The 25,980-nt window shown below is 35.6% G+C and overlaps 1 protein-coding gene across 1 annotated transcript in view; it reads left to right on the top strand.

Annotated features, from left to right (window-relative positions):
• The window catches only part of NRXN3 (neurexin 3), a 1,550,407-nt gene that overhangs the window by 1,379,764 nt on the left and 144,663 nt on the right, over positions 1–25,980 (top strand). Inside the window, exons 18-19 of the mRNA XM_070753995.1 lie at positions 15,413–15,499; positions 25,798–25,854. Of these exons, the coding sequence (XP_070610096.1) occupies positions 15,413–15,499; positions 25,798–25,854 (144 nt within the window). The remainder of the gene's footprint in view (positions 1–15,412; positions 15,500–25,797; positions 25,855–25,980) is intronic.

Raw genomic sequence — 25,980 nt, 5'->3', positions numbered from 1 at the left:
TTGTACATTGCCTTATTTTGAAAACTCCATAAGTCTGATATGTAATAACACTAGGTGGATGCAGTTAGACAACAGTTGATCAACTAAGATATAATTTTATTTTTTCAGTTGTTTGAAAAATACCTTAGAGTCTTAAGGTGCTTCTAATTAAAGCATAGCAATGAAAAAACAGTTAAAATTATCTCAACCATTCCAAGAAATGAATATATATTTTGGGCAGCCTATCTAAACTTATTTAACATAGAAAACAATAAGAACTAAAAGTTAGTTAAAAAAATAATCCAATTTATGGGATGTCAATCTATGCTATTTAGACATGTCTTTCAAATTTAACAAAGATGAGCTAGGAACTGTGTTGTGGATGTGATATACATGTATCTTTTCATTGGAAAGTAGAATAAAAATCAGAATACATTCTGATAGGTTGCACTAAGAAATGAATTCAGTATTCCGTCTAACTTTTGAAATATTCCGCATTCCTTAATCTATCTTTGATATATTTTTCTATTATTGTGTGTATGTATGTCATTTGGGGATATTAAGGTGGGCTTTGCAAATTTGGAAAAAGAACAGAGAACAATATCATGATAATAGACAGTGATAAAGTAGCTTGCAGACATTCAATATGCTATTTTGTTTCTACTTTCATAGAAAAATTGCATTGAACAATAATTCCATTTATGGTCTTTCGGTTGGCAAAGAGCAGGGAATTATTTCAGAACTGTTGCTTCAGTTGAACTCAGATGAAATAATTCTGGGTGGATCCTGAATTTGATAAAACTTCTTCTTGATAAGCTTAAAATGTGTTTGTTACTCGCTGACAATTCACACTCAACATGTCATCCTTAATTGAACTATATCTACATGGAGGGCAGTAAGTAGTGAGGTAAGCTTAAAAATGTGGGATGGACAGCATCATCACCAGATGTGTTTGTTACTCGCTGACAAATCACACTCAACAAGTAATCCTTAATGGAACTACATCTACATGGAGGGCAGTAAGTAGTGAGGTACCACTGTATATAAGGCTAAGTGCTATTGCTATTAACCAGCCACAGTGATCTGAGTGGTTATCAATGCATTGGGTCCCTAACTCAAAAAGTATTGTATAGCACATATAAATTCTTCACATTAACAACATTTCCATCTGTCATTTGCAAAAAGCCACACTGCTTGAATCTGCATATAAACTACAACAATACATTATAACATCTTGGATTCTTAAGAAGAACTCTATGTTTATGAAAATCAACATCAATAGCAAACTGTTAGCTGTGACTTCACATATTATGATCAGTTAATTAGTAATAGTAACAATAATTTATTTATAACCTGGGCATGAAGCAGGAATGGTTGACTGGACTGAGATGGAACTTGGTAACTTGGATTGAACGAATGCCCCAAAAGTGATATTGATCATCTGTATTTACCAATAACTGAAGGTGTTAGAGAATTTCTGCAGGTAACACAAACTGTGGATAAAGAAAAACATGGCCTAAGTGACTATATTAAGAAAAACCAAGAATCCTTGCTGAAGGAAGTCAGTCAAAGAAACCTCTTGAAAACGACAAAAGTGGAAGCTGAATAGATAAAAGAAACAATTGAAAACCGATTTATTAATTGAAGAGTACAGAGGAAAAAACTGACCTAAAACCCCTATGGAGTTGGTTAAGATCAGGAGTGTTAAAGAAAGAAACGGAAAGCTTTATTTTAGTGACTCCAAAGCAAATTTTGCCCTTTAATTGCATGAAGGTGAAAATTTGACATGTAAAAAAACAACAATAGAAATTGTCACCTTTGTACTGAAAAGAATGAAACAATTGACTATTTATTCAGTGACTGCAGCATTTTCACAAACTGATTACAATCATCACCATGACCAAGTTGCCAAAATTATTCATTGGAAACTTTGCCAGATGTTTGGATTTGAATGGGGTAACTACCAGGACCATCAAGTTGAGAAGGTTGTGCAAATGAGAGGATAAGATCTCATGGGACTTGACATCCATACAGCCATCTTGTTTGTAATATGCCTGATCTAAAGAAACAAAGTCTGGTTCATTGATGCTGCTATTCTCAGTGATGCTAGGATTGAGGAAAAACAATGGGAGAAAACCCACATTATATTAGATCAATTAGATACGGAAATCTAGTAGCCTTTGAAATGCTAGTGAATTACAATTCTCATATCATGTTTTCTGCTGCTGCTGGAAATTTGTGTCCCAAAGCATTTGAAGGACTACATAGTCTTTAACATGGTCATCAGGTCAAATAAAGATGAGCTCAGCTATAAGCTACAGAGGAAACATATATCACTGCTGCTACTGTGTAGGAAGTGTCTTCCAGAAATTAATTATGAAGATTACAAGCACATAAACAGAATCCATTGCAGAGGTGTCAAAAGGGAACTTTACAGCATAATCTAATGCAAGGGTATTCAGGTAGAAATTCTATGGCATAAGTCTGCTTTGTCTTTCACATTCTTGTCAAACAATGAAAGGTTAGGAGCTACAATAACCTTATTAAGATGCTGCCTTTTGGGGGGGGGGTGAGATGGGGAAATGTATGGGGTATAATTACAATGTTCATAAAATATTCTCCTTTTAGTGGTGATAGTTTTCATTCCCCAGAGAAAGTAAGAACAAACACATATGTATTGACTCTTTTCAGCTTTGAAATGAGTATAAGTGCTTCTAAAAACCAAGCCCCTAAGAGTTTGTATTACAATAAACTCTAATTTCCTTCAGATGTCTCCTTTCTTGCCTTGCTATTCCTAACCTCACATCTTCCTCTTTTATCTCCTTCCTCAAAAGGCTTAAATTTTAAGTTTTACAACGTAAGTCCATTTCTTGTATCATTTTCCCACTTAGGCAAGTTGCTTCTTTCCTTCACAGCTTCTTCTTTACTTTTATTTAGCCCGTTATCCACTAGTGTTCTCCATTCATCCCCACCCCCCATCCCATTTCACAGGCAAGAGATAAATAGCCCTATATCTTACAAGCTAAATACAATTACCGCTATCAAAACAGAGCCTTTCTCTCCTTGTAAATGTCTCTTGGAAGCTGATAAGCTGTTCAAGACAACCATGGGCTTCTGCTTAATCCTGAGATTAAACATAACCACCCAGAAGACATCAAAAGATAATATTTAAAGGGGAGAATTGAAGGAAAATGAGAGATTCTTAACTAAGATATGAAGAAAGGACATGTACACAACTCAAGGTTATTTTTAAAAGAACTAATCAAAATACAAAGAAGCTTGCAATTAGGGTGGAATATAATAGCTGATAGCATTCAAATTGTCGTAGATACAAAGGATGAAATTTACTAGGAAAACCTTTGGGATTTAAAAAAAGAGTGGGAGAAGAAGAGATTATGATAAGGGGGCTTTTGGGCAGCAATTGAGGGAATCATATCTATGAAACATGATGAAAGAGCTGGCCCTATCTGAAACTTGACTAACAGCTGCTTTAGGAGACAGTAGTTGCACTCTTCATGTGTTCCTTAGTTACTCATCATTGAAAGACAGTTCGAAGTATCCTAGGCAATGGTTTTGGAATTGAAATCTCACCTTTTGATGACATATTATATATCATGAAAAATATCATTAGTTTTGAAATATCCCAGCCAGCCTCTGAATAAAGGCTAAGAAGGGAAAACATTTCATTCTTTAGTAAGCTATCTTAATTATATACCATGATATACTTTTGAGATCACTACAGTGCATCAACCAAAAAAACAATTTCCTCAAATCAATGTGATCAAGTGTAGTTTGTTAGCTGGAAATACAGACACAAAGTCATCTGTAATTGTTCTCAGAGATTCTGTTTCGAAAGCAAAACTTTATATATGGATATAAACCCTGCCCTCATGTTGACCAGTGGTTATTTGTGGACATATTTTCTAGAACAGAGGTGTCAAACTCACATTGTCATGGCAGCATCATATGATGTATAATGACTCCCCCCCCCTTTGCTAAACCAGGCATTGGCAGCACATGATGCATCCGGCCCATTAATCCTGAAATTAAACATAACCACCCATAGGACATAGAAACATAGAAACATAGAAGTCTGACGGCAGAAAAAGACCTCCTGGTCCATCTAGTCTGCCCTTATACTATTTTCTGTTTTTTTATCTTAGGATGGATATATGTTTATCCCAGGCATGTTTACATTCAGACATCAAAATATAATATTTAAAGGGGAGAATTGAAGGAAAATGAGAGATTCTTAACTAAGATATGAAGGAAAGACATGAACACCCTTGCTCTAGAAGTACATAAAGCACATATTGTGTTCTTCCTGTTACAACATTATTAGGGTGTAGAAGTGAAAACCACAGTCCCACTCTTGTGGAAAAAAGAGTATAATTTATGAAGCTTGAATAGAATAGTCACATGAATGAAGGCAAATATAAAATAAAATAACTTGGATGGTCACCCCGACCGGAGGCTTAGTCTTCCAAGATTTTGGACTCATTGCTGGAGTCTGACTTCAAGGAACTTCTTTCTACCTGAATATATGCTCTGAGCTATTCTATGCATTATATTTATATGCAGCCAGTTTAGGTGTAGCTTCTTATTGGCTGATTGAGGTGTTGATGGACAGCTATTAAGTCTTCGATTGTTGTTTCCTTGTGCTGCCAAGTAGTTAAACATTGTATTAAACCTAGAATTTTGACACATAAAGTCATAGAAAAAGCTGTGTGCATGAAAACATGTATAGATTTTTCATGCCCACAGCTTTTTCTATGACTAGGCAAATATATCAACTGTGGATTGTTTACTGCAATATCTGAATCCAGAACTATAACTCAATGGTGAAATAAATTTTTTTACTACTGATTCTGTGGGCGTGGCTTGGTGGCCATGATGTGGCTTGATGAGCGTGGCAGGGGAAGGATACTGCAAAATCCTCATTCTTTCCCCACTCCTGGGGAAAGAATATTGCAAAATCACCATTCCCATCACACTCTGAGACCAGCCAAAGGTGGCATTTGCTGGTTCTCCGAACTACTCAAAAGTTCAGCTACTGGTTCTCCAGAAGCTGCTGAATTTCACCCATGCTATAACTTTTGCATCTAAATACATTTTAAGTCAAGAGTTATACTTGACCTACTAATATAGTTTCTTTGATTGCAGTAAACTATCATCCTAAATTTTGTATATTATACTTTACCTTCCAAATTCATGAAAGGAGGAACAAAATGAGCATTAATGTGCTGCAAGCACAGTCGAGCAGTTTCTTCGCATGTGATACTAACACCAGGATTGGAGTGTCGAATGAACACTAACAATGATATAATATTCAGTGCAGATATATTTGAAATTTTATCCTAGGAGGAATTGCTTAAGCCAGTCATCTACTTTAGCCTGATTAAGTATTACACTAAGCTAGTTGTTATGTTAGTGGTTAGATCAAAAATCACCCCAAATCATGCATTTCCATATTTATTTATTTATTTATTATTTATTAGTTAGATTTGTATGCCGCCCCTCTCCGAAGACTCGGGGCTCAAACTATTGGGTTCAAACTGTTAAAAAAAAATAAACAAAGATTTTGCCATGCCTTTTTTTAATTGAAAGATGAAAATATTGTTTCAAAGTAATACACAAAAAACTGTGCCACTGACATAGATCAGATTTAGGCTATTTCACATTCCCCTTTAATACTAAATGAATATCTTGTGCCAACTATTATGCCCTACATACAGTATTTACAAAAGCTATCAGTGTGAACCAGCCCACTTTTGAGTAGAAAGCTGTTAAGAGCTGATAACATTTTAAGTGCGCTCTTTAGGGAACTGGCTATATTCTTGTATGTTTATACTCTCCACTTTATGACAGCTGAATTAATGACTGGGACATGGCCTCGACTTCGAATGTTTAGCAGCTTTGTGAATTGTTTGAGATCCTTAATGGTTTTTTTTCATGCTTGGTGTTTGTACTGTTTAATTTTTCATCTTTTACACATTTTGTGGGATATAAATGAACCCTCCAATGCTTTCTAGAAGTGCAGCTGATGGCAATTCTACTGCACTGCGCACTTCCCTAAAGGAATCTAAAATAAATTAAAAGGCACAGTTAAAAATGCAGCCCTGGAGAGCCCTACTTTGAAAGATGACACTTACAGCAGTGATACTAAAGCATTATAAGTGGATGAAAACAAAGGTAGGTCGCAGGTTGTGACTGTGGAGTTAGTTTATGTGTCATTATAAGACTGAATGAAAAACAAATATGTAAAAATAGCTCACACTTAGCAATCTCTTTCCAGACTAATAGAATCATCTGCAAACAGAGCAGATTTGTAAAGACCATAGATAAATCACTTTCCCTCGTGGATTAAAGCACATCATACCTTTTATTCCTAATTTACTCCTAAAATTCATCTGTCTGATCATTTGTGTTTCACTAGAAGAGTTTTGAAATTTAAGTTTTCAGTCTGATAATTCTTTCCAATTCCTTAATTGGTAGTCCTCGATTTATGACTGTAATAGAGTCTCTATCCAAGTCATGACATTGAAAAGAGAATCAACCATATTGATCGAATTGTGGGACAAACAGAAGGTCCTCCCTTCCCTCACCCGCAACAGTTCCTTTTGTCCCCCCCCCCCTACAATAAGAACTCCTTTGCGGCCGGGTCAATTTGGGTTCAGATAACCAGAGTCAGGACAGGGGCAATAAGAGCAGACAATTCAGGTGGCCCTTTCAAGGTGCAGGAGGTCACCCCTTCCACCATGCTAAGTGATCCCTCCCTTGATCCTCCCATTGGGATCATCTCTCCCTTTTTGCTAATCATTGGGAGGACATTATTTCTGATGCATTGGTTAAGGAGACCAAGTCATCTGGGCTCTCCCTAGAATTCCTCTTCACCACCACCACGGGGGATTTTCATTCAATACACTGTGTCTCCCAACCCTGACAAATGGGTGCTCATAGATACTGCCATCCAGCACCTGCTGAATATTTGAGCCATTCAGCAGGTGCCTGAGGACCAGCAGTAACAGGGGTTTTACTCCACCTTGTTTGTGGTCCCCAAATCCTCAGATGGGTGGAGAGCTATTCTTGGTTTAAAGCGTCTAAATCGCTACATCATATAAGAGATTTGAATTGCATACGCTTAACTCAATCTTAAGTGGCATATGGAAGGGGGACCTCCTTGCTTGCTTGATGTCACCAAAGCCTACCTACACATTCCAATTTGGCCTTCCCATCAAATAAAATTACATTTCTGTTATGCAGGTTCTCATTACGAGTATAGGGCCCTTCCATTTGGCAGTTCCTCAGTGCCATGGGTTTTCACCAATGTGCTTGCAGCACTGGCCAGTCATTTGAGATCAATTTCCATGTGTGTCCAATGTTATGTAGACGATATCCTCCTTCAGTCATCGTCCAGACATTGGCACCAGACATTGCAAGATGTTCAGGTAACTGTTAACACCCTCATTGGTTTTCAGTAAATTTGGAAAAGAGCCACCTGTTGCCCACAAGTGGCTGACCCACTTGGGAGTCGTCGTTTATTCTCTGGAGTGCATGATATACCTTTCCCAGGAGCGATAGAACAGAATATCCAAACTCTCTAAACAGGTTATGGGGCAGTGCCGGGTTCCCCTGAAGTTGCTATCCTTGCTACTGGGTAAAATGATATTCCACCATCCATATCACCCCTTAGGTTCACTTGTGCTCCAGAGACTTGCAATGTTCTCTTGCCCTTTCAGAGGCTGGGATGCAACACACAGGCATCCAGGATCCTGGTACCACCCGCCTTCCGATGCTCGCTCCATTGGGGGTCTTTGTCTGCCATTACAAAGGCTTTCTACTTCCTGGAGCCCTGCAGAATCACCATCACCACAGATGCCAACTTGTATGGTTAGGGGGCCCATGCGCAGTCAAAAATTTAGATGTTATAAAAGTTAGATTAATGGTGATGCATCATAATATCTCAATCTCATTAATTGTCATGAACATAATATAACATAAATAAAGAGTGGGAAGAACTGTACAGATTATAGTACATTGAGCACAAAAGATGAAACATAAGAATAAATATAATCAAGGAGAGACCATGATTTAATGTAAAAATAAATTAGAACACACAAGTCCAATTTCTAAACAGTTTGAAACGTGTTAATGAACATTTACACATATTTTCATGTGCATCTCTCCAACATAAATACTATTGCAATAATTAATAAACATTAGATAAATATTATAACAGATGTTTTGCAAATGATTTTTTTTCTAATTTAATGGTTTGGTGAGCATTTTCCTCTAACAAGCATATTTTTAATCTGCTTTTATTGTATGCATTTTTAATGCATTTATTGGCAGGAGGTGATTTTTAAAGGCTCTCTACAGTTGTGCCTGAGAATTAGTCTTTGTCCATTAAGCTCCCTTTGAGACACATGTCTAAAATGTCTAGATGGTGAAAATAGTAAATAAGTATGAATTAGTGTCATATGATGGAGAGTTTGAACATAATCCAGAGAAATTTACCTTTAGATATTTGAAATTAGATTTCAGATATTTGTTCAAGTATTCAATCTATTAATTCTATGTTATCATATAATTGTAAGGTCAAAAACCAAAGTATGGGCTTTTATGGTTTTCAGTTTTTTGAAAGCAGTATTCTAATCTAAATATAAAGTTTCATTAGAGTCATTATTCAAAGCTACTAATTACCTTTAAGCATTCTGATGAGATGAAGTGTCAAAGTCTGGTGTATATTTTGTTACAAAAACTAGAGGAAGGAAGACTTAGAAAAGAAAAGGAAGTTGCAAAAAAGATATTTACTGTTTTACTATTTACTACTTATCGTTCTGCAGATCAAGTAAAAAATTAGGAATGAGTTGGCTTGGTGAGAACAGGTCTAATTTCAGTTGACTTTTTCTCCTTTCACTGCTATATCTTGTCTCCTATTCATCATATCTTTTGTACGCATGTTACCTTTGATCCAAGCCTGTATATTGGAGTAGCTTTAATGTGAAGTTTAGCTCTTGACAATAAAGAATCACAATGGGAAGAATGAAAAACAAAGAAAAGAGTTGAAGGAAATATCAGGATCAGACGGGGAGGTAAAAGGAGGTCAAGGTCATCATAGAGTAAAAGAAATGAAAGTACAGAAAAGAAAAGAAGAGCCAGAAGAGCCAGTTACATAACTTTTTTCCTAGTAAGAAATACACTGAGAAAAAGGACAAATGTTATAGAACTGAAACAAATTTGAAAATAGTTTCCTGTTCAAGTGCCTTAATGACTACCCCCCCCCCCCCATGGGAACACTGAAGTACAAGTAGGTTATTCTAATTGGTAGTGAAAAAGTTGGAACAAAATTTTTGTAAAGACCTATAATTTGGTGCTTCAACTTTCCTATATGAAGCAACTTTTTAGTATTATCACAGTAAACCTGCAAATAACTTTCCAGGACCAACTGGTAAGCCTGCACCAAATCATGATGATATACAATGAATGGATAAGAAGCCACATCATTCGGAAACCCACTTCTATTAAGGAGGCTGTAGTAAAAAGCATTCAAGAGCCCTTTAAAAATTAATGTGAGTTATTTTTCAAAAATGCATGCGATTCATCAGATTCTTTAAGTGAAGAAAACTAATACAGTGATCAAAGCAAATAAAAAATAAGAATAAATTCCTAACATTCTGCCCCCAATGCTGCTATTTGGAATGTAAGAATTTGTCACTACATGCTCTACGGAAGAGGACTATTTTCATCACTTCTTTAAAGGATAAAGTGAGAGTAGAGTAAAGTAGAGTGGAGTGGAGTGGAGCAGAATGGAATGGAACAGAACGGAACAGAACGGAACAGAATAGCCAGATTGATTCATAGTGAAGGGGCTACTAACAGAACGACAATAATCCAAGCTCTAGATTTCCCAGTGCTCCTCAAGGTAAAATCATATTTATTTATTACTTAGATTTGTACAGGGGTGGGTTCTATTTACCTTCCCTACCAGTTTGAATTGCGGCAGAAGTGCATGTTTTGTACACACACATCACTTCCCAGAAATGACCCGCATGCACAGTACTATAAAAAAAGAACAAGACAAGAGAACTGGCTCAGAGGCATGGCAGGCCTGGGTCGCTGCTGGTTCCAATAACCCAGGCTACCAAGTTACTGCTAGTCCTGAACCAGAAGGAACCCACCTCTGATCATGTAAGGCAGGCTGATTACACTTAGATCATATAGAGGTCATGAGGATCCAAGATATTTCGGACTTTATAGATAGTGAACAGTTCATGGAATGAGGTCTAGGAACCCAACCACAGCCAATGGAACTCTTGAAGTTTAACTAACACCACTCAGCAATAGAGCAATGACACAGTGTTTTGTCACTGCCTGTGTGATCTTGCAATGCCCATCTAACCTTGTGATGCTTGCAAACCTTTATAAATGAATAGTCTATATTAGACATCATACATCTCTGTCCTCTCTTTTTCTAAAAAGCCTTTCCCGCAGCTGCCTTTAATACTTCATAATTTTGTATTCATATTGCAGTAATACAAAGGCTAGGTCTGAGTTACAAAGTCTGGTTCGTATGCCAGTTTTGCCAAAGTGAATACTTTGTGTTATTTGGCCATACGGTATTGCAAATATAAGTTGAGAATAATAGTTTTGTTTTGTTTTCCCCTCTGAATGTTTTTTGAAGATAAGCATAAGAAAGATTGTAGAGCTGACAACAAAAGTATTATACAGAAAATCAATATCAGTGATTCCAATTCATGCCATAGAAAGGACATAAAGCTGCAACAAATTTTCTCCTATACCAGAACCCAGGATATGATGAAAAATGTGTATATATGTATATAGGTGTGTGTGTGTGTGTATGCATATGTGTGTATGTGTGTGTTTTCCCTTCCTTTTCATTATCAGCAAAAATATGTTACACACACTCATGCACACACACACACACACACACACACACACACACATATATAATGTTATAGCTCTGCCATTGAGCTAGAACAAATTTTAGTTCCTGCCAAGGTTAATTTTTAGCAAATGTGGCTTTTATTAATTTACTTAGTTTTTACTTACCGTAGTAAAAACATAGTTATTGATAAACCTAGTTATTCTTTTTAATCTCTTTTTAAAGTTATTTATTATTTATGTACAACATAATCTTATACACAACTGATTGAAAAGTTAAAGTGTCTTTAAAACATATTGTACTACCTTCCTTAGGGGAAATTATTTTTTTCTCCAGCTTTCTTATTAGTATATTCAAGGCTTTCGTAACTTCTCAGATTGTCTTAATATTACACTGAAAGCAATCATGTTCAGTCTAGTTTTTTTTAATTGTTGGAACATTTATGCTACTTTGCTTTGCTTCAGTAGCACTATTTAATCATTGTACATATGCCCATCAAGGAGCAAAATTTGACATTATCCAAATAGCCCTTTCATTTTTGTGCTTTGTGGAAACTTTTTTTACTTTGTTTTTTTGGTTTATGAATGGATTTAATGGAATAAATTTTATTTGGATGAAAATTTGCCTGAATTTTAAAGGGGGGGGAAAGGAATTTTAATGAGATAAATGAAGCAACACACTAGTAAGAACCATAAGGCATAGTTACATATTTAAATTAGCTGGGAAATACGGTGTCTAACTTCTGTTTCTCTAATGTAGTTTTATAGAATGGAAGAAAGGAAGTAACACTTATTGTTATCCTTATAAAGTAGCTTTTAGTTACATTTTTTCTCAGATACAATGCATAAGTTACATTTGTGTAACTTCCTCTTTTAGAAGCATTAAAGTTGTCAAAGTCATTTTCCAAAAAAACTTGAGTAATTCTCTCTTTTTAACCTTTTTTATTTTTCTGTAATTTTACACTGATAACTTAAGGGCATACAATGAGGTTTTGAAAATAAAGAATTACAATGCTCAAATTTGCATTAGCAAATAGAAAAAGCCACTGATGTATTTTTGCCCATAAGTAGCAAAAGTAAAAAATGTAAAGTGTAGCATTTAAAAACTTTATCTTCTCTGTGCTAAGAATCAGATTATGAAATACTGTATAAAATATAAATGATTGAATGCTTATGTTCATGGAATTTTTGTGCCAATGTTATGACTTTCTTTTTCTTAAGAGTTCCAGGCTAACTATCCAATGAATTTGTAAATTATAATTACATAGTTTTGTGTAAAGTAAAAGCATTATTCATTCCTAATGAGATCTATGTTATTTTAATTTATGCTACTTCCTAAAAACAGTAGTTTAATTAATTTGATGTTTGTAATTGGTATCATCACAGTCCTTTCTTCACTTTATATTGCTATATTACATGTCCTTTAATTCACTCTTGTCCATGAAATATAAAGATGAATACATTCTCATGCACATGTTTTTACAGTTTTGTGAATGGTTGACATAAATGAAAAAATAAATGAATAAAAAAGAACATGAAAAGATTCTAATTAAACTTTGTTGAATTTCCAGAAGTCCTTCAGTTTCCCCTCTAATATTAATGGTATCTTGTTGTGTATAAATAAAATGACTTTCATAGTAAAAATATAAACTTAAATTTAAAATCAAAATTTTGAAACAGATGGTAGAGATTAGCAATTCATTTCCTGGGTTTGAAGAAGATACACTCCTTGCAGTACAAAGTTTAATTTAATGCAATCTAAACTGGTGTTAATAGAATTGCACATTGTACGCTGATCTGCTATATTTCTTTCCATTCAAGATCTTCTTTCTTCATCTTCTAGTAGCTTGTTTTTTATCATTGATTTCTAAGTTATAGTTAACAGCACTTATATCTCTCAGGGTTTGCAGGGCCAACCCAACCATTAGTTAGAATGAAACAGCCATCCAAAGTAGTAGACATTAAGGAATATAGTAATATGACAAGGTATAGATGAAAAAGAATGATGTGTCATAAAGACTGCCTTGTAAATTCTAAATTAATTTTCTGCCTTTAGTGTGGTGGAGAAAATTGTCCTATTTCAAGTGCTGAACAAAAAATGTGTAGTTGCATCAATTGGCTTCTGCACAGGGATGCCATCTTCTTCTTTGCTTTATAGAATAATAGAATGTATGAGCTGGAACAGCTCTTATTGGTCATGTTCTCAAATCTCTTGTTCATACTAAACCATCCTTGACAGATGCCCCTTCAGCATCAATATGAAAGCTTCCAAGAAGAGGTAATTCACCTCTGTTCTAATCAGTGTTCTTTTGTTTGACAGCTCTTACCATCAGGAAATCCTTCCTCATATTCAGCCCCAACTTCCTTCCTTTGATTTTAACTAGTCTGCTCTTGTCCTGTCCTTGGATTCAACAAAAAACAGGAGCACTTTGTCATGCACATGATGTCCTATTAGATATCTGTAAACAACTATTATATCTCCCCATAGTCTCCTTCTTTGCAGACTAAATACAGTATGCCCAACTTCTTTAACCATTTATCATAGGATGAAGTTTCTAAAACTCTTATTATCTGAGTAGAAATCCCTTGAACCTGCTTGAATGTCTCTGTGTCACTTTTAAGTTCAGTGTTCAGAACTGGATGCTGTATTTGAAGTGCAGACTAACCAGCCAGAGTATAATTGGAACTGCTATCTCAGATAAGACCCAATAGTTTTATTTACGTAACACAGATTTTCATTACCCCTTTTAAATGCTGCATCACGTAACACAAATTTTCATTACCCCTTGCTCATATTCAGCAAGTAATTCACTGGCACTCCCAACCCTCCTGGTTTTGCCAAAGGTGAATCTGGAAACAGAAAAATAAGAGAAAAAGCTGAAGAATGCATTAAGCACAGCATAGTAAAAGACTTTGACAGCAAAGCATAAAATAAACAGAAAAATATCTACATACAAGACAGTAAAAAGACATGACAATATTCAATAAAGGATTGTAGATGCAGGACAGAACTTTCAATGGCTCTTCATGAAAAGAACTATAGATCATCCCCAGATTGTTGATGCCAGTGTAAAATACTTTTCTTGGCTAGGTCTACACTGAGGCTCAAAATAACTAGAATATTTGTCATGTTTTATACTATTGCAAAATGCAAGGGATATAAATAACACAGCACCTGGAATGGGTTCAGTGATACAACTTGTCAGCAGTTTGAATGAACCTGAAACATTTGAATAATTGCCAAGGACATTTCAATTAAGATATTGTCCTTGGTTTATATCTATCTATGGACCTTTCTAGAAACGCTGGACAATGTTGTATGTGTTGTTTGTACTTCTTGCCTAATAGCTATCAAAATTTATGTGAGATAGAACCAGACTATTCATTCTAGCTGACCTTCCATGTGCTTGGTCTTGGCAAAATAATTCTAAAGGAAAGATATAGCATGCAAGCTAAACTGCAGAGGACATGATCAATTAAAGATGGGGTAGAGTATATAGAGACCTGTTTGTTTTTGGAAAAGCCAAAGCTTTAACTAGCCATAAACCTTCTGCAGATAAGCTATTTTGTATAGGAAAGCATAGGAAAAATAAGTCACATCGCTTAAACCTCTCTACTGTTACAATCATCTCTGGCAAAAGTTATAAATTCAGTACCTATCATATTATTTTTCATCACATAGACATGTAAAAACAAAACATTAAACGCTGAGATAGTGCCTCATTATTCTAGAGATCTGAACCCAGCAAAAATGAAGGTTTTGTTTCCTAGCTATATGGCAAGCTGGAAACTGTACAGGTATATCTTACCTTTCATCAAAGGTATAACTCACTAGATTTACCTGAAAGCGATTACCCTATTTATCTGGAGATTTTAATATTCATTCTGAGGTTCTGGAAGTTACAATATCAACTCATTTGAAATAATTCCGAGGATATTATTCCCAACATATTGGAAAAGCGTCAAGTGGCAGAGGTCAATTACAAAGCACATATTTTTACTGTGATATTTGAAATGTCCTGTGGTACATGAAAAATGCCAGAAAACTGGAAAAGAACGTTTAGAAAAGTACTAAGATTTCCACAATGAGTAGTAGATTAGTCTCAAAGATCTCCAAGTTCCCCATGATTCTGTGAAACATTTTCTATGAATGCAAGAAGAGGGCATGGATCAGGCATTCTCACAGTTCCAGATTCCTATTTATATCATATAAAAGCATATAGGAAGCATGTAGAAAAGTGAGCCAGCATGATTCCTAAAATTGATGTTTGATGGAAAGGATTTCTGTGTTAAATCAACTCTTCATAACAGACATGCTTGAAACATGGAAAAGTTCTTCTAGAAGTCCAAGAAATGAGAGCGTGCTATTCTCTACCATTTTAAAAGAAGTCTAACTACATATCTTCGTGTTTGTTTAAATTCCTTCATAACTAAATGAATAAATCAAAGTAACTTAGGATGTTTTATTTTTTTTAACAATTTCATTGACTTTTCAGATTGTTTTTAAGCTGTTTTTTAAACTTTAAAGGAAACACTGATACTACGTTCCAATTGGTAAAACAGAAAATCCCCTTCAAATATAACCGACCCGTAGAGGAATGGCTACAGGAAAAAGGTAACCATTGTTAAAACTTTCATTTTAAATCCATTTGATTCTAAACCCTCATTTTTAAAGCCTGCAAATAAATGTTTCTTAAACTGGAATCGCCTGCTGCATAAATGACTTTTAATTTTCATTATAATTTGTGTCAACTTCCACCTGCCATATGTTGATAAATCATGCTATAATACATTGCTACTAAAACCAAGTTAAAGGGACGAAATTCAAAGTTTACTATTAAAAAAATCAAAGATGCAAAAGCTAAGACACCATTTAAAAAAAACAAAAAAGGAAAATGAAACAACATGTATTATGGCTGCATAACTACTGCATGAACTATTTTTAAATAATAAAATCTATATCTATTTATGTATCTCATCAAAGTTGTCTTAAACGTGTTTAAAAATCTAATTGTTCCAACATTATTTTCAGATATCCCATTCTCTTTTAAATAATGTTACAGTTATGATTGCCCTCATCATTACTGAAGCTAATGTGTTTGGGGTATTTATTTCTCCAACGCTTGAATCGTAAGGGATAGCATTTAAATGTTCATATAAATGCTCTATAGGAAAAAATGAAACAATGATGTTTATTTTTCAGAATACACCTTGTTTCAATATTGCTTACACTAGTGTTTTTCAATTTTACAACTTTAAGATGTATGGATTTCAACTCCCAGAATTCCCTTGCCAACCATATTAAAATTGCCAAGGATGAGAAATACTGGCCTACCTAATATAGAAAACCATGTCATGTAATCTTGCTGCATGATGCAATAAAATATTCCTATTTGGATCAACAGAACAGACCTGCAGATACATTGTTTTATTGATGCATTAATGAGAGTGCTAGTAGTATAGCCACAGTTAATTGATTTATATTTTAAGACTAGCTATTCTCATCTTTGGTTGCACTCTACACATATCTTATACTTACCCTAATGTAATTCTCATTGAACTCAACTGATTTTTCTTCTGAATAAAATTTTATGGATTTTTGATGCATACCTTAATCTAAACAGAAAGATGAATCTATTTGCAAAAAAAATACATATATATGCAATACAATTTTCTATGTGGACGTTCTAGATTGAAATTATTATATTTTAGAAATGTAGGGAAAACATGCTTCTTTTCTGTTTAACAGTTCACAAATACATTGATTTCCCAAAGTAATATATAGTCCTTAGAAGAAGCAACTCAAATATGCTCACAAATATATTGCAATGGTTTAATGAGAATTCTACAGCTGCTTACCCACTTCCCAGTGAGGGTTGATTGCAAATATTCCTCATGGGATATAGTTCAAACCTTATTTACAGCAGGAGTGTCAAACTCACCGCCCATGGGCTGGATGTGTCATACTCTGGCCATCCTCATTCCCAGTTTAGTGATGGGGGGAAAAGTTGCAATACGTCACGTGAAGACAACATGTTGTCACAAGTTCGACACCCTGGCTTACAATAAGTGTATCCTAGGGAAAGTAAACTATTTTTAAATCCTATTGTCTCATTTCAGTTAACTTACAATGATCTCAACCAATAGAGTCTGTCAAGAGATATTTTTTGTACACAGATATTTTCCTTTCAATATACATTTGTTTATAGTGCACCATATTGACATTTGTCCCTGAAGTTTTGCCAAGTCTTGAGAAATGACCTGCACATCCGTACCAATCAGTTAAAGAGGGCTCTCCAACTTTGGCAACTTTAAAACCTGTGGACTTCAACTCCCAGAATTCCTCTGCCAGCATGACTAGCTGAGAAATTCTGAGAGTTGAGCTCCACAAGTATTAAAGTTGTCAAGTTTGGAAAGCCTCTAGTTAGAAGATAAATGTCACATATTTCATAATTCACATTGTTTCTTTCATCAGCATTTTTGAATCTGGCTCTTTTGAATACAAATTTTTTGTTTAAGTATCACAAGTTCAGAAGTGAGTTGGTCCTGGTTCAGCCCAGTTCTGCAAAGAGGTAGCAGTGGCGCGAGGCTCCGCCCACCCACATGGGAGGCAAGCACACATGCGAACTGATAGCAACAGATTTTAGAACCCACTACTGCACAACATGAATGTATAACAAAGCTGATTCTTTTTCCACAGTTTGGGTATGATATAAAATAAAACCTATCAGGTCCAGTTTTAGAATTTAGGAAATCCTGGACCAACTTTCGTTTACCTTTTTTAAATGTCTCTGCTAGAAAAAAAAGTTGGGTAACAACCAGATTGGAGTTTTCAGAACTGGTTTTGAATTCCAATTTTATTTTTTATTTCAAGAGCATAAATCGAGTAAGCATGTTATTTATTTCCCCATTGATAAGATAACCTTTTTAATGGTGCCTACACACAAAAATAACAAAAACAACACATTCATGCACACGGATACAAACACATACCAACATTTAAATTTGGGAAAGATGATAAAATGTAGAAAAAGAAGAGTAAGCCAGGAGTGAAATGCTCCTGGTTTGCTTGTGCCTATCGGTCATCAGAGAGCCAGTTGTAAAGGCAATGTGAGGCTCCGCACCCACCCAGATGCCACCATTTGGGTTATTTCACCATCTGTGCATATTCAAAGCATTCTGTGCATGCACAGAGGAAAAATAACCCAAATGGCAGCATCCGGGTGGATGGACGGAGCCTCACACTGCCTTCACGACCGGCTCTCCAATACTCGACGTGTAAGAGCGAACCAGGAGCATTTCAGCCCTAAGGTAGCCCTTTAAATGCATAAATAAGAATAAAATAAAGAAAATAAAAGAAAACATGGCAGAGGATAAAGGGTTTGAAGAAATTTACCCCCCAAAATAAAGAGAAATAGACTGAATCATTGGGAATGCAATTCAAACTGTTCAGATAGTGTCCCTGAACCAATTTGTCCTATTGTAGAAAATTTTAAATTGCTGATAGATTCCCAGACATGAATGGTATTGCTAGTTAAGTCTATAGAAAAATCAAAAACATACCAATGGTAGGGCTTGGATGAGAAGTTTAGATTAGAACGTAATTACCATTGCCTCCTTCCTAAGGGTGAAAGAAAATAACTGGCCCAAGGTTACCCAGCTAGCTTTGTACCTAAGCTGGACTAGAAATCATGATCTTCCAGTTTCTAGCCAAACACCAGGGAGGTAATAGCCTCCAAGATCAATAGTCAGATGCTAAATAGTGATTTAGTTTGATAGGTCACTAGATATACAACTGTCCTAAAATATTCAGTTGGTGCTATGTTTGATAATTAAGGCAGCACAATAATAATAATTCAATAATAATGATTGAAACTCCTGAAAGTGATCAGTGTCTATGAGAACAGATTTTTAAAATGTAAACATATTTCGTCTAAAACAGGGGTGTCAAACACAAAGCCCAGGGGGTACTTATATCTGGTTGGCGGAGCCCTGGATATAGCAAAAGACTGGCCCGCAGAGCCTCTGCCAGTCAAAACAGGCTCCAATCTCTGTTTTCAGCTGGGACAGCCTCCTGAAATCCCGTGCCTACAAAATGGAGCTCGCATGCAGCGCTCCCAAACTCCATTTTTGCTGACAGAGGGTTGCAGGAGGCCGCCCTACTTGAAAACAGAGATCGGGAGACCGTTTTCACTGGCAGAGCACTCAGGCCAGCACAGGGGTCCCTAACACGAGTAACGTCAAGTTGGCCACACCCACCCAAGATCAGAACTCTGATGCAGCCCTCAATGAAATCAAGTTTGACACCCCAGTCTAAAAAGTGGATAACTTTCTTTTGCTAATCTCAAAAGGATAAAGTCCCTTTAACACTAAAGACAACAGTGGCCTTGCTTCTGTTAAACCGGTGCATGCCCAGTGCTGTGATGAAGCTCATTTGCCTGAAAACCTACTGTTGTTTTGTTGTCCCCCCCCCCCACTCTATAGTTTTACTTTTTTGTTTGTCCTTTTATTTCTTTATTTCCTAAGCCTGAGATAAGCATGCTGAAAGATATTTACATGTCTATTGTCTTAAGAGTTCTGAAATTGATGTTTTTGCCATTGTCAGTGGTGATGGTGGTGATGAAGATGAACACAATTTGATGATGTTGCTTTGTTAAAAGACAATCACATAAGACAAGCACAATCTAATGAAAACCACAGCGATTTCAAGCATTTTTAGGGAGCAGAGGGGTGAGGTGGGCCTTGACGTGGAGCACCCTAAATCCACTTTCTACTATTTAGTAGGGCTGTATACACTTCAACAATGATTCAAAATATCTGCTTTGACTTTATGCAAAAATAAGCACAGCACCAAGGCATGCATCTGCTTTTCGGCTTCCATAATCATTATATTAAGGATTGGCTTTTTAATTCCATTTATTAAAGCTCCCTCATATTTTTTTCAAGTCCTTACAAAAGGCTGAAAAAATGCAAGCCATATAAGCAGAGAGGTCACATGCTTGGTCAAAGTCTGAATCATACTCCTTCCAATTGTTTTTTGGAACATGACAGCCCTACTATCTAACTTATCATAGAATGGGATATGCCATTATTTTCTATAGTATCAGATTTTCTAAATTATGGTATTTTGATTCGATGTTATTTGGGTATGTGATAAACTATATAGCGGGGGAAACCATACCGGTACCAACCTGTCATTTATTCACTCATCTACGCTTTGCCAGCCCATGCAGTCATTCATTTATTTCTTAATGCATCAAGAAAGTCTTATGTCAGACAACCTCGTAAAGATGATGAGTGAGAGGATAGATAGCTATCAAAATGGAACATGATAAATTGATCGCTGCCAAGATGGATGGATTGCTCTGTCAAAGAGAGAACACTGAGAGTAGCTATCTACTAGAGATAATGGACCTATAGTAGAATAATTTACAATTAAACACAATGGATGCCATGCCAAGAAAGTTGGGTGTCCTTGAATCCCAGCAAAATTAATGGCACTTAAGTACATAATAAAATTCTTAAGTGTTTTTTTAAAGTGATTGAATTGTGGGGGTGGAATTAAAAGCATGCTTGCAAGGAATATGAAATCTGTTTCTCCATTATAGGTAAGATAGAAGGGAAGAGAACAAAATGATATTTAACAATTTACAATTTTACAATTTAAGTTTACAATTTAAATGGATTGTTCCTGTAATTTTTTCTCCAAAAATCTATTAATTCAACAATGCATTACAGTATTTGTATGCATATTTACTTAGGAATTTGATCCATTTAATTAACATGCATAAAGATGTGCTCTATCAATCAATTAATTTAACAAAGTTTATTTGAATAAAATCAAGAATTAGAATTAAGTTTAATCCTCTTGTGTAGTTAGCATATATTGATAACTGCATAACAGCTGATAAACTAAAGGAAATTAAAATGTATTTGGGCTTTCAAGTGTTTAAGAACAATCCAGTGCTTGTATTACTATTACCATTATACATAACTTTTCACTATACATAAGCCTTCTCCATTCTACCATCTTCTGAGTAGTTGGGGATTGTAATTCTAGAATTCCCAAATACCATAACCATTGGAAATGCTAGCTGGAAATTCAGGTTATTGCATGCCAAGCACATTCCTAGGGTGCCAGATTAGAGAAAGGAATAGTCCTTTCTACAGCAACGCACTCAGCAACGCACCCAGTATTGTAGTATTTCTGCCTCCTGCTCTCCTGTGTCTGTGAGTAATTAGAGAGAGAAATAGACGGGGAAAAATCACATGTTTTCATTTGATGGTGCATGGAAACAAGCACCACCTTTTGAACTGTGAAGTGAGAACTGGGGCTTTTAAAAGCATCACATATGCCCAAATAGCTATGCTAAATTCAGCTACTCTGAAATACCAGAAACACACTTGTTGTTTCATGTTTTCCTTTTCTTTGTAGAATAGGAAACATTGAAATGCAATGTATAAAGATTCAGAGATCTGCTGCTACCCATTCCTGTTTCATGAGTGAATCCAGGACAAATAATCATCATGTTTGGATAGCAATAAACTGGTTATATAGAGACTGCTCAGTGCTCTGCTATTAACAGCAGCACCCAAGTGTGGGAGCGGGTTACATACTGTTGTTCATTTTCAGTTTGAAAAAATGAGAATGAGAAAATAATTATAAATATATTCCAGCATACATGTTGTTGTCTGCGGGAAGATGCAGTATATCACCCCACTTAGAATAAATTGGCAGTTTATGGCTGATTTGGAAGCAAATGGCACAAAACTATCTCATCCATCTGCTGTTGAATTTTGACAAGCTTTAGACAGATTTGTAGCCTTAACTCCTACATTCAACATTATGAACCAGGTCAATACATTTTGTAGTGTAATTGGTATTCTGATGGCCAGACTTCTCTTTCTTTTTTTCTTTTTTTAAGATTTCCTTTACTGTTTTGTCAATAGGAAAACAAAATGTTAAATTCAAAACCAAATCAAATTGATTTAAAGAGTTACAAGTTATACGATGAAATAGTGGCAAGCACGGCTTGTCTTTTATGTAAACGCCACAAATGGAATAAGGAGTATCTCATGTATAGCTGGTCCTTTTTTAGCAATCACTTGTTTAATTATGTTTGATGTTATAATGGCACTGAACAAGGAGACTTAAGGTTCATCCTTGAAATGACAGCTGTTGCAACATCCCCACAGTCATACTATCAAGATTTGCGCACTTGGGAACCATACTCACATGATTGGCAATTTTGATCTTTACTTCTGGCTTCCAGCAAATAATCAATGAGGAAATCAGAAGTTGCAGTCACTTGATGTTACATTTAATGACCATGCAAAATGTACTTAACAACTGCTGCCAGAACTGCCATCATAAGCCAGCACTGTCATATGATTTTAAAGGTAAAGGTTCCCCTTGCATATATATGTTCTAGTTATTCCTGACTCCTCAGACATCCCTACAGGGTGGTGCTCATCTCCCTTTATAAGCCAAAGAGCCAGCGCTGTCTGATGACAATGCTATGGTCATGTTGCCAGCATGACTAAATGCCGAAAGTGCATGGAACACTGTAACCTTCCTACCAAAGTGGTCCCTATTTTTCTACTTGCCTACAAGGTTGGCAATAGCTGGGGCAAGTAATGGGAGCTCACTCCATTACGCAGTACTAGGGATTCAAACCCCTGATCTGTCCACATTTCTGATCAACAAGCTCTGCATATTAGCCACTGAGCCACAGCATTTAAGATGATTTTAAACAGCTGTAAAACCTGTTGCTTAGAGTTCCAATTTCCATAGTTAACTGAAGATTACCTATACTACACAATTTGCAGTCTCTTAGTACTCACAATGAGTTCCCAGTACTACAGAGATGCATGTGAAATAGAGAATAAATGCAAAACTCTTTGCTAACTTTCTTATTTTGTAATAATGAGACCTATGACATTAGGAAAGCTAGAGGTTTGACCTGACATTTCAGCTATGCATGTTTCCTCTATACATTTTTTCTTTTTGCCCATTGTTTTCCACTTGATCATTAAGTAAACATGTTCCACACAAGTGGTTTTAGTTAAAAGCAGATCCTCCAGAGACCTGTGATTGTCCTTTTAGCAAACACACACTTTTAATGTCAGTGTTTTGTTATAAAATGTAGCTGTGCTGTGTGTTGCCTGCCTTGTCAGCTACGCTAGGAGAAGAAAATCATCGAGAAGAAAACACATGCATTTTCTTTAAAAAAAAAAAATTGGGTCATCTGTTTCAGGTAATTGTATCTAGGATGTTGGAACAATATGCATGGTTATATTTATACAACAAATAAATCAAATACTGTAAAGCTTTCTCATTTGCTTACACATGTTCAGTTGCTCTCCCTCACACACTAGCACCAATGGAGTTTCACAACCTTTTAAAACTCCTATTGGAGGACACAAATTTTGGAAAGCAACAGTGAAGTAAATATTTAAACCTCTCTTGCCCATTCATAATGGTTTTGAACTAGATTGGGGTCTTACAAGTAAACAGCAAAGAGATTAAATGCAAATTTGGTTTGGTTTTATACAGAGTAGATCTATGAAGTAACTTAATGAACATAGCATGACTGAAATACCTAAGATTGAAATACCTAAGAGAGAAATTAACTGAAAACTGATTTCAACAGTTATTAAATTTATTTATTGGATTTTGCAGCTGCATTGTTCCAAATACACATTGGGGGTCTTAAAATTAGTTAAAGTACACACTTTAAATCATGATCATCGGGACAAAGTCAAATAAATTAAATACACAAAAATGTGATGGGCTCTAACCCGAGACCTGGAAACAGAGCTAGGTATAAGAAACTTCCAGAATCTTTTGAGAGTAGTAACCATAAACTTCCAAATATCACAAGCTGTGAGAGAGAATGTGCTAAATCTGAAGTTAGCTGTAAGTTTTCTGATAACCTAAACATTGTCAAAGACGATGGTTGATACTAAGGGTGTCTATCAACTAAAAATAGAAGAAATTAATTAAGAAATGTAAGATGAAAAATCTGTCCTTGACACATTCAATTCTCTTAAAGCAAACTAGACAAGGTTCTTTGAAAGATGAAGCATTATCTAGGAAGGTGATGATCTCTTTCACGTGATATGTTTAAAGTCAAATTAGTTGTCATGGATCCTGTAATCTGAATTACAAAATTAAGCAAGGATTGGATTCAATGGCCTAATGTGTCTCTTTCAATTTCCAAAGATATTCCATAATTCTTTCCATTTAAAAACTGACACCCTTGAGAAGTATTTATAGTTCTTCAGCAGAAAAAAACATGCCTAAGAACATGTTGGATTTAAATGTAGGATCTGTTGGAAAGGCCTTAAATCAAATACATCTGTTCCTGAGATTGTATGGCAGATACAAAAGGCAGCTGCACAACTCTAAGGAAAAATACAACTATTGGAAAATGTTTCCAACAGCTATTATAAGCACACCTGTGGTTTTTTTTTCCAAGCCACATATTTCCCTTATCTTTTAGTTTACCCATATTTTGGTGATCTCCAAAGGATGGGTATAGTATTAGTTTTTGTCTTTGGTTCTCCTTGGATTGTTAAAGAAACTAAAAATATGTTTTAATGGAATCCACAAATTTTGCTTTGGGTCATTAGACATAAAGGATGTCATTATAAGAATACCAGTTGGGTCTCATTGCAGTCTTTGGTCAATTGTTAATAGTCTTGGGGGGAAATTAGAGTCAATTATGTAGATAACTTTGCAGTTTCCAGAAGTTACTGTTTAAAATGCCATTTTCTGGCTATTGGTCATAGAATCTGGTTATAAGTTTTGAAATCTTATTGCCTCTCTACAACTTTTGTTATTTGTTACCAAGAAAGAAGAGTGGCTCTGTACTGTATTGTGTAAAGCCATAAATGTCCAAAGGAATTGAGAAGCACTTTTTCTGAATGTCAAAGCCGATTGAGCCCTTTCAAACTGCAAATATGAATTACTTAATGGTCATTATAACTTTCCAAGCTAGGACATTTCCCCCACTCCCTATATTTTGACCTCCTTGGGGGAATTGATTAATTCTTCTCAGGAATGTACCCATTCAAATAACATGGGTAGGTTTTGAGCAGAAGTCCTGATTTATGTGTAATTTTGTTGCAGTTAAATAGCCTATACATTTTTCCCTATGGAAAAGACAGAAACTGATAACAAAGTACAAGGTATTTGCTTCAAGTGTCATTTCCCAGCTGATAGTGCTGTATGAAAATGAAAAGAAAAATGCAGTTGTTAATGTTATAGTATGTCCGGGGAAAAAGATCCTGTGAATAGAATTGTATGTCCAAATTTAATGAGAGCCCATGAATTTTTCATGTGATAGCTGATACTATCATATCATTACTTGAAAGAGATTGGAGTGAACATAAATCTTTTTACAATCATCTCTATAACATAAAAAAAAATGCCTGTGAGATTATCACTATAGCATTTTTTTTATTTTTAAAAATTGAGCCTAGCTAGATTTACTATTCTCTCACACAACAGATAAATGCAACATGCCACTCCCAACCTACATGCAACATGCATCCATATGATAAGGATAAAAGGGCATGAGAGGAAAGAAATCATAGAAGCTATTTCAAAAATTAAGATTGAATTGCTTTCCAAGGACAGAGCATATCAATCCTTTCATTTTTTTTCCTTTTAATTTGCTGTTTTTACATTTGTACACAAGTCCATCTTTGCTTAATGAAGATCTGTTTCTTGTTACGGTAGTGGAGAGCACTTGAAGATGTGCATTCCGCTTCCTCAAACTCTCAGCATTTCCCATAAACATATACTTTGCTTGGTCAGCTAGGATCCTTGGGAATAGGAATTCCTTTCAGATACATTTCTTCTCTTGTCCCAATTCTCTTCCCCATGACCCATCCCGTCACCATTAGATGATGCAACACCGCATCACCACTTGACTTCGAGACCTGCCACGGCGACTAAAATTGGTGAGCTCCCCCTCCTATTCTGATCTACTTTAATCACAGGGAATCAGTAATTGGGTTTAGATTCTATTTTATGACACAGTAGAATTTGACATATATCAAGACAGAATAGAGAAGGAAAGTGGTGAG

Source organism: Erythrolamprus reginae, chromosome 1 (genome assembly GCF_031021105.1).
Source record: "Erythrolamprus reginae isolate rEryReg1 chromosome 1, rEryReg1.hap1, whole genome shotgun sequence".
In the NCBI taxonomy this organism is placed as follows: domain Eukaryota; kingdom Metazoa; phylum Chordata; class Lepidosauria; order Squamata; family Dipsadidae; genus Erythrolamprus; species Erythrolamprus reginae.
The sequence above is the reverse complement of the archived record's forward strand: the minus strand, read 5'-3'. Positions and strand labels throughout refer to the sequence as shown.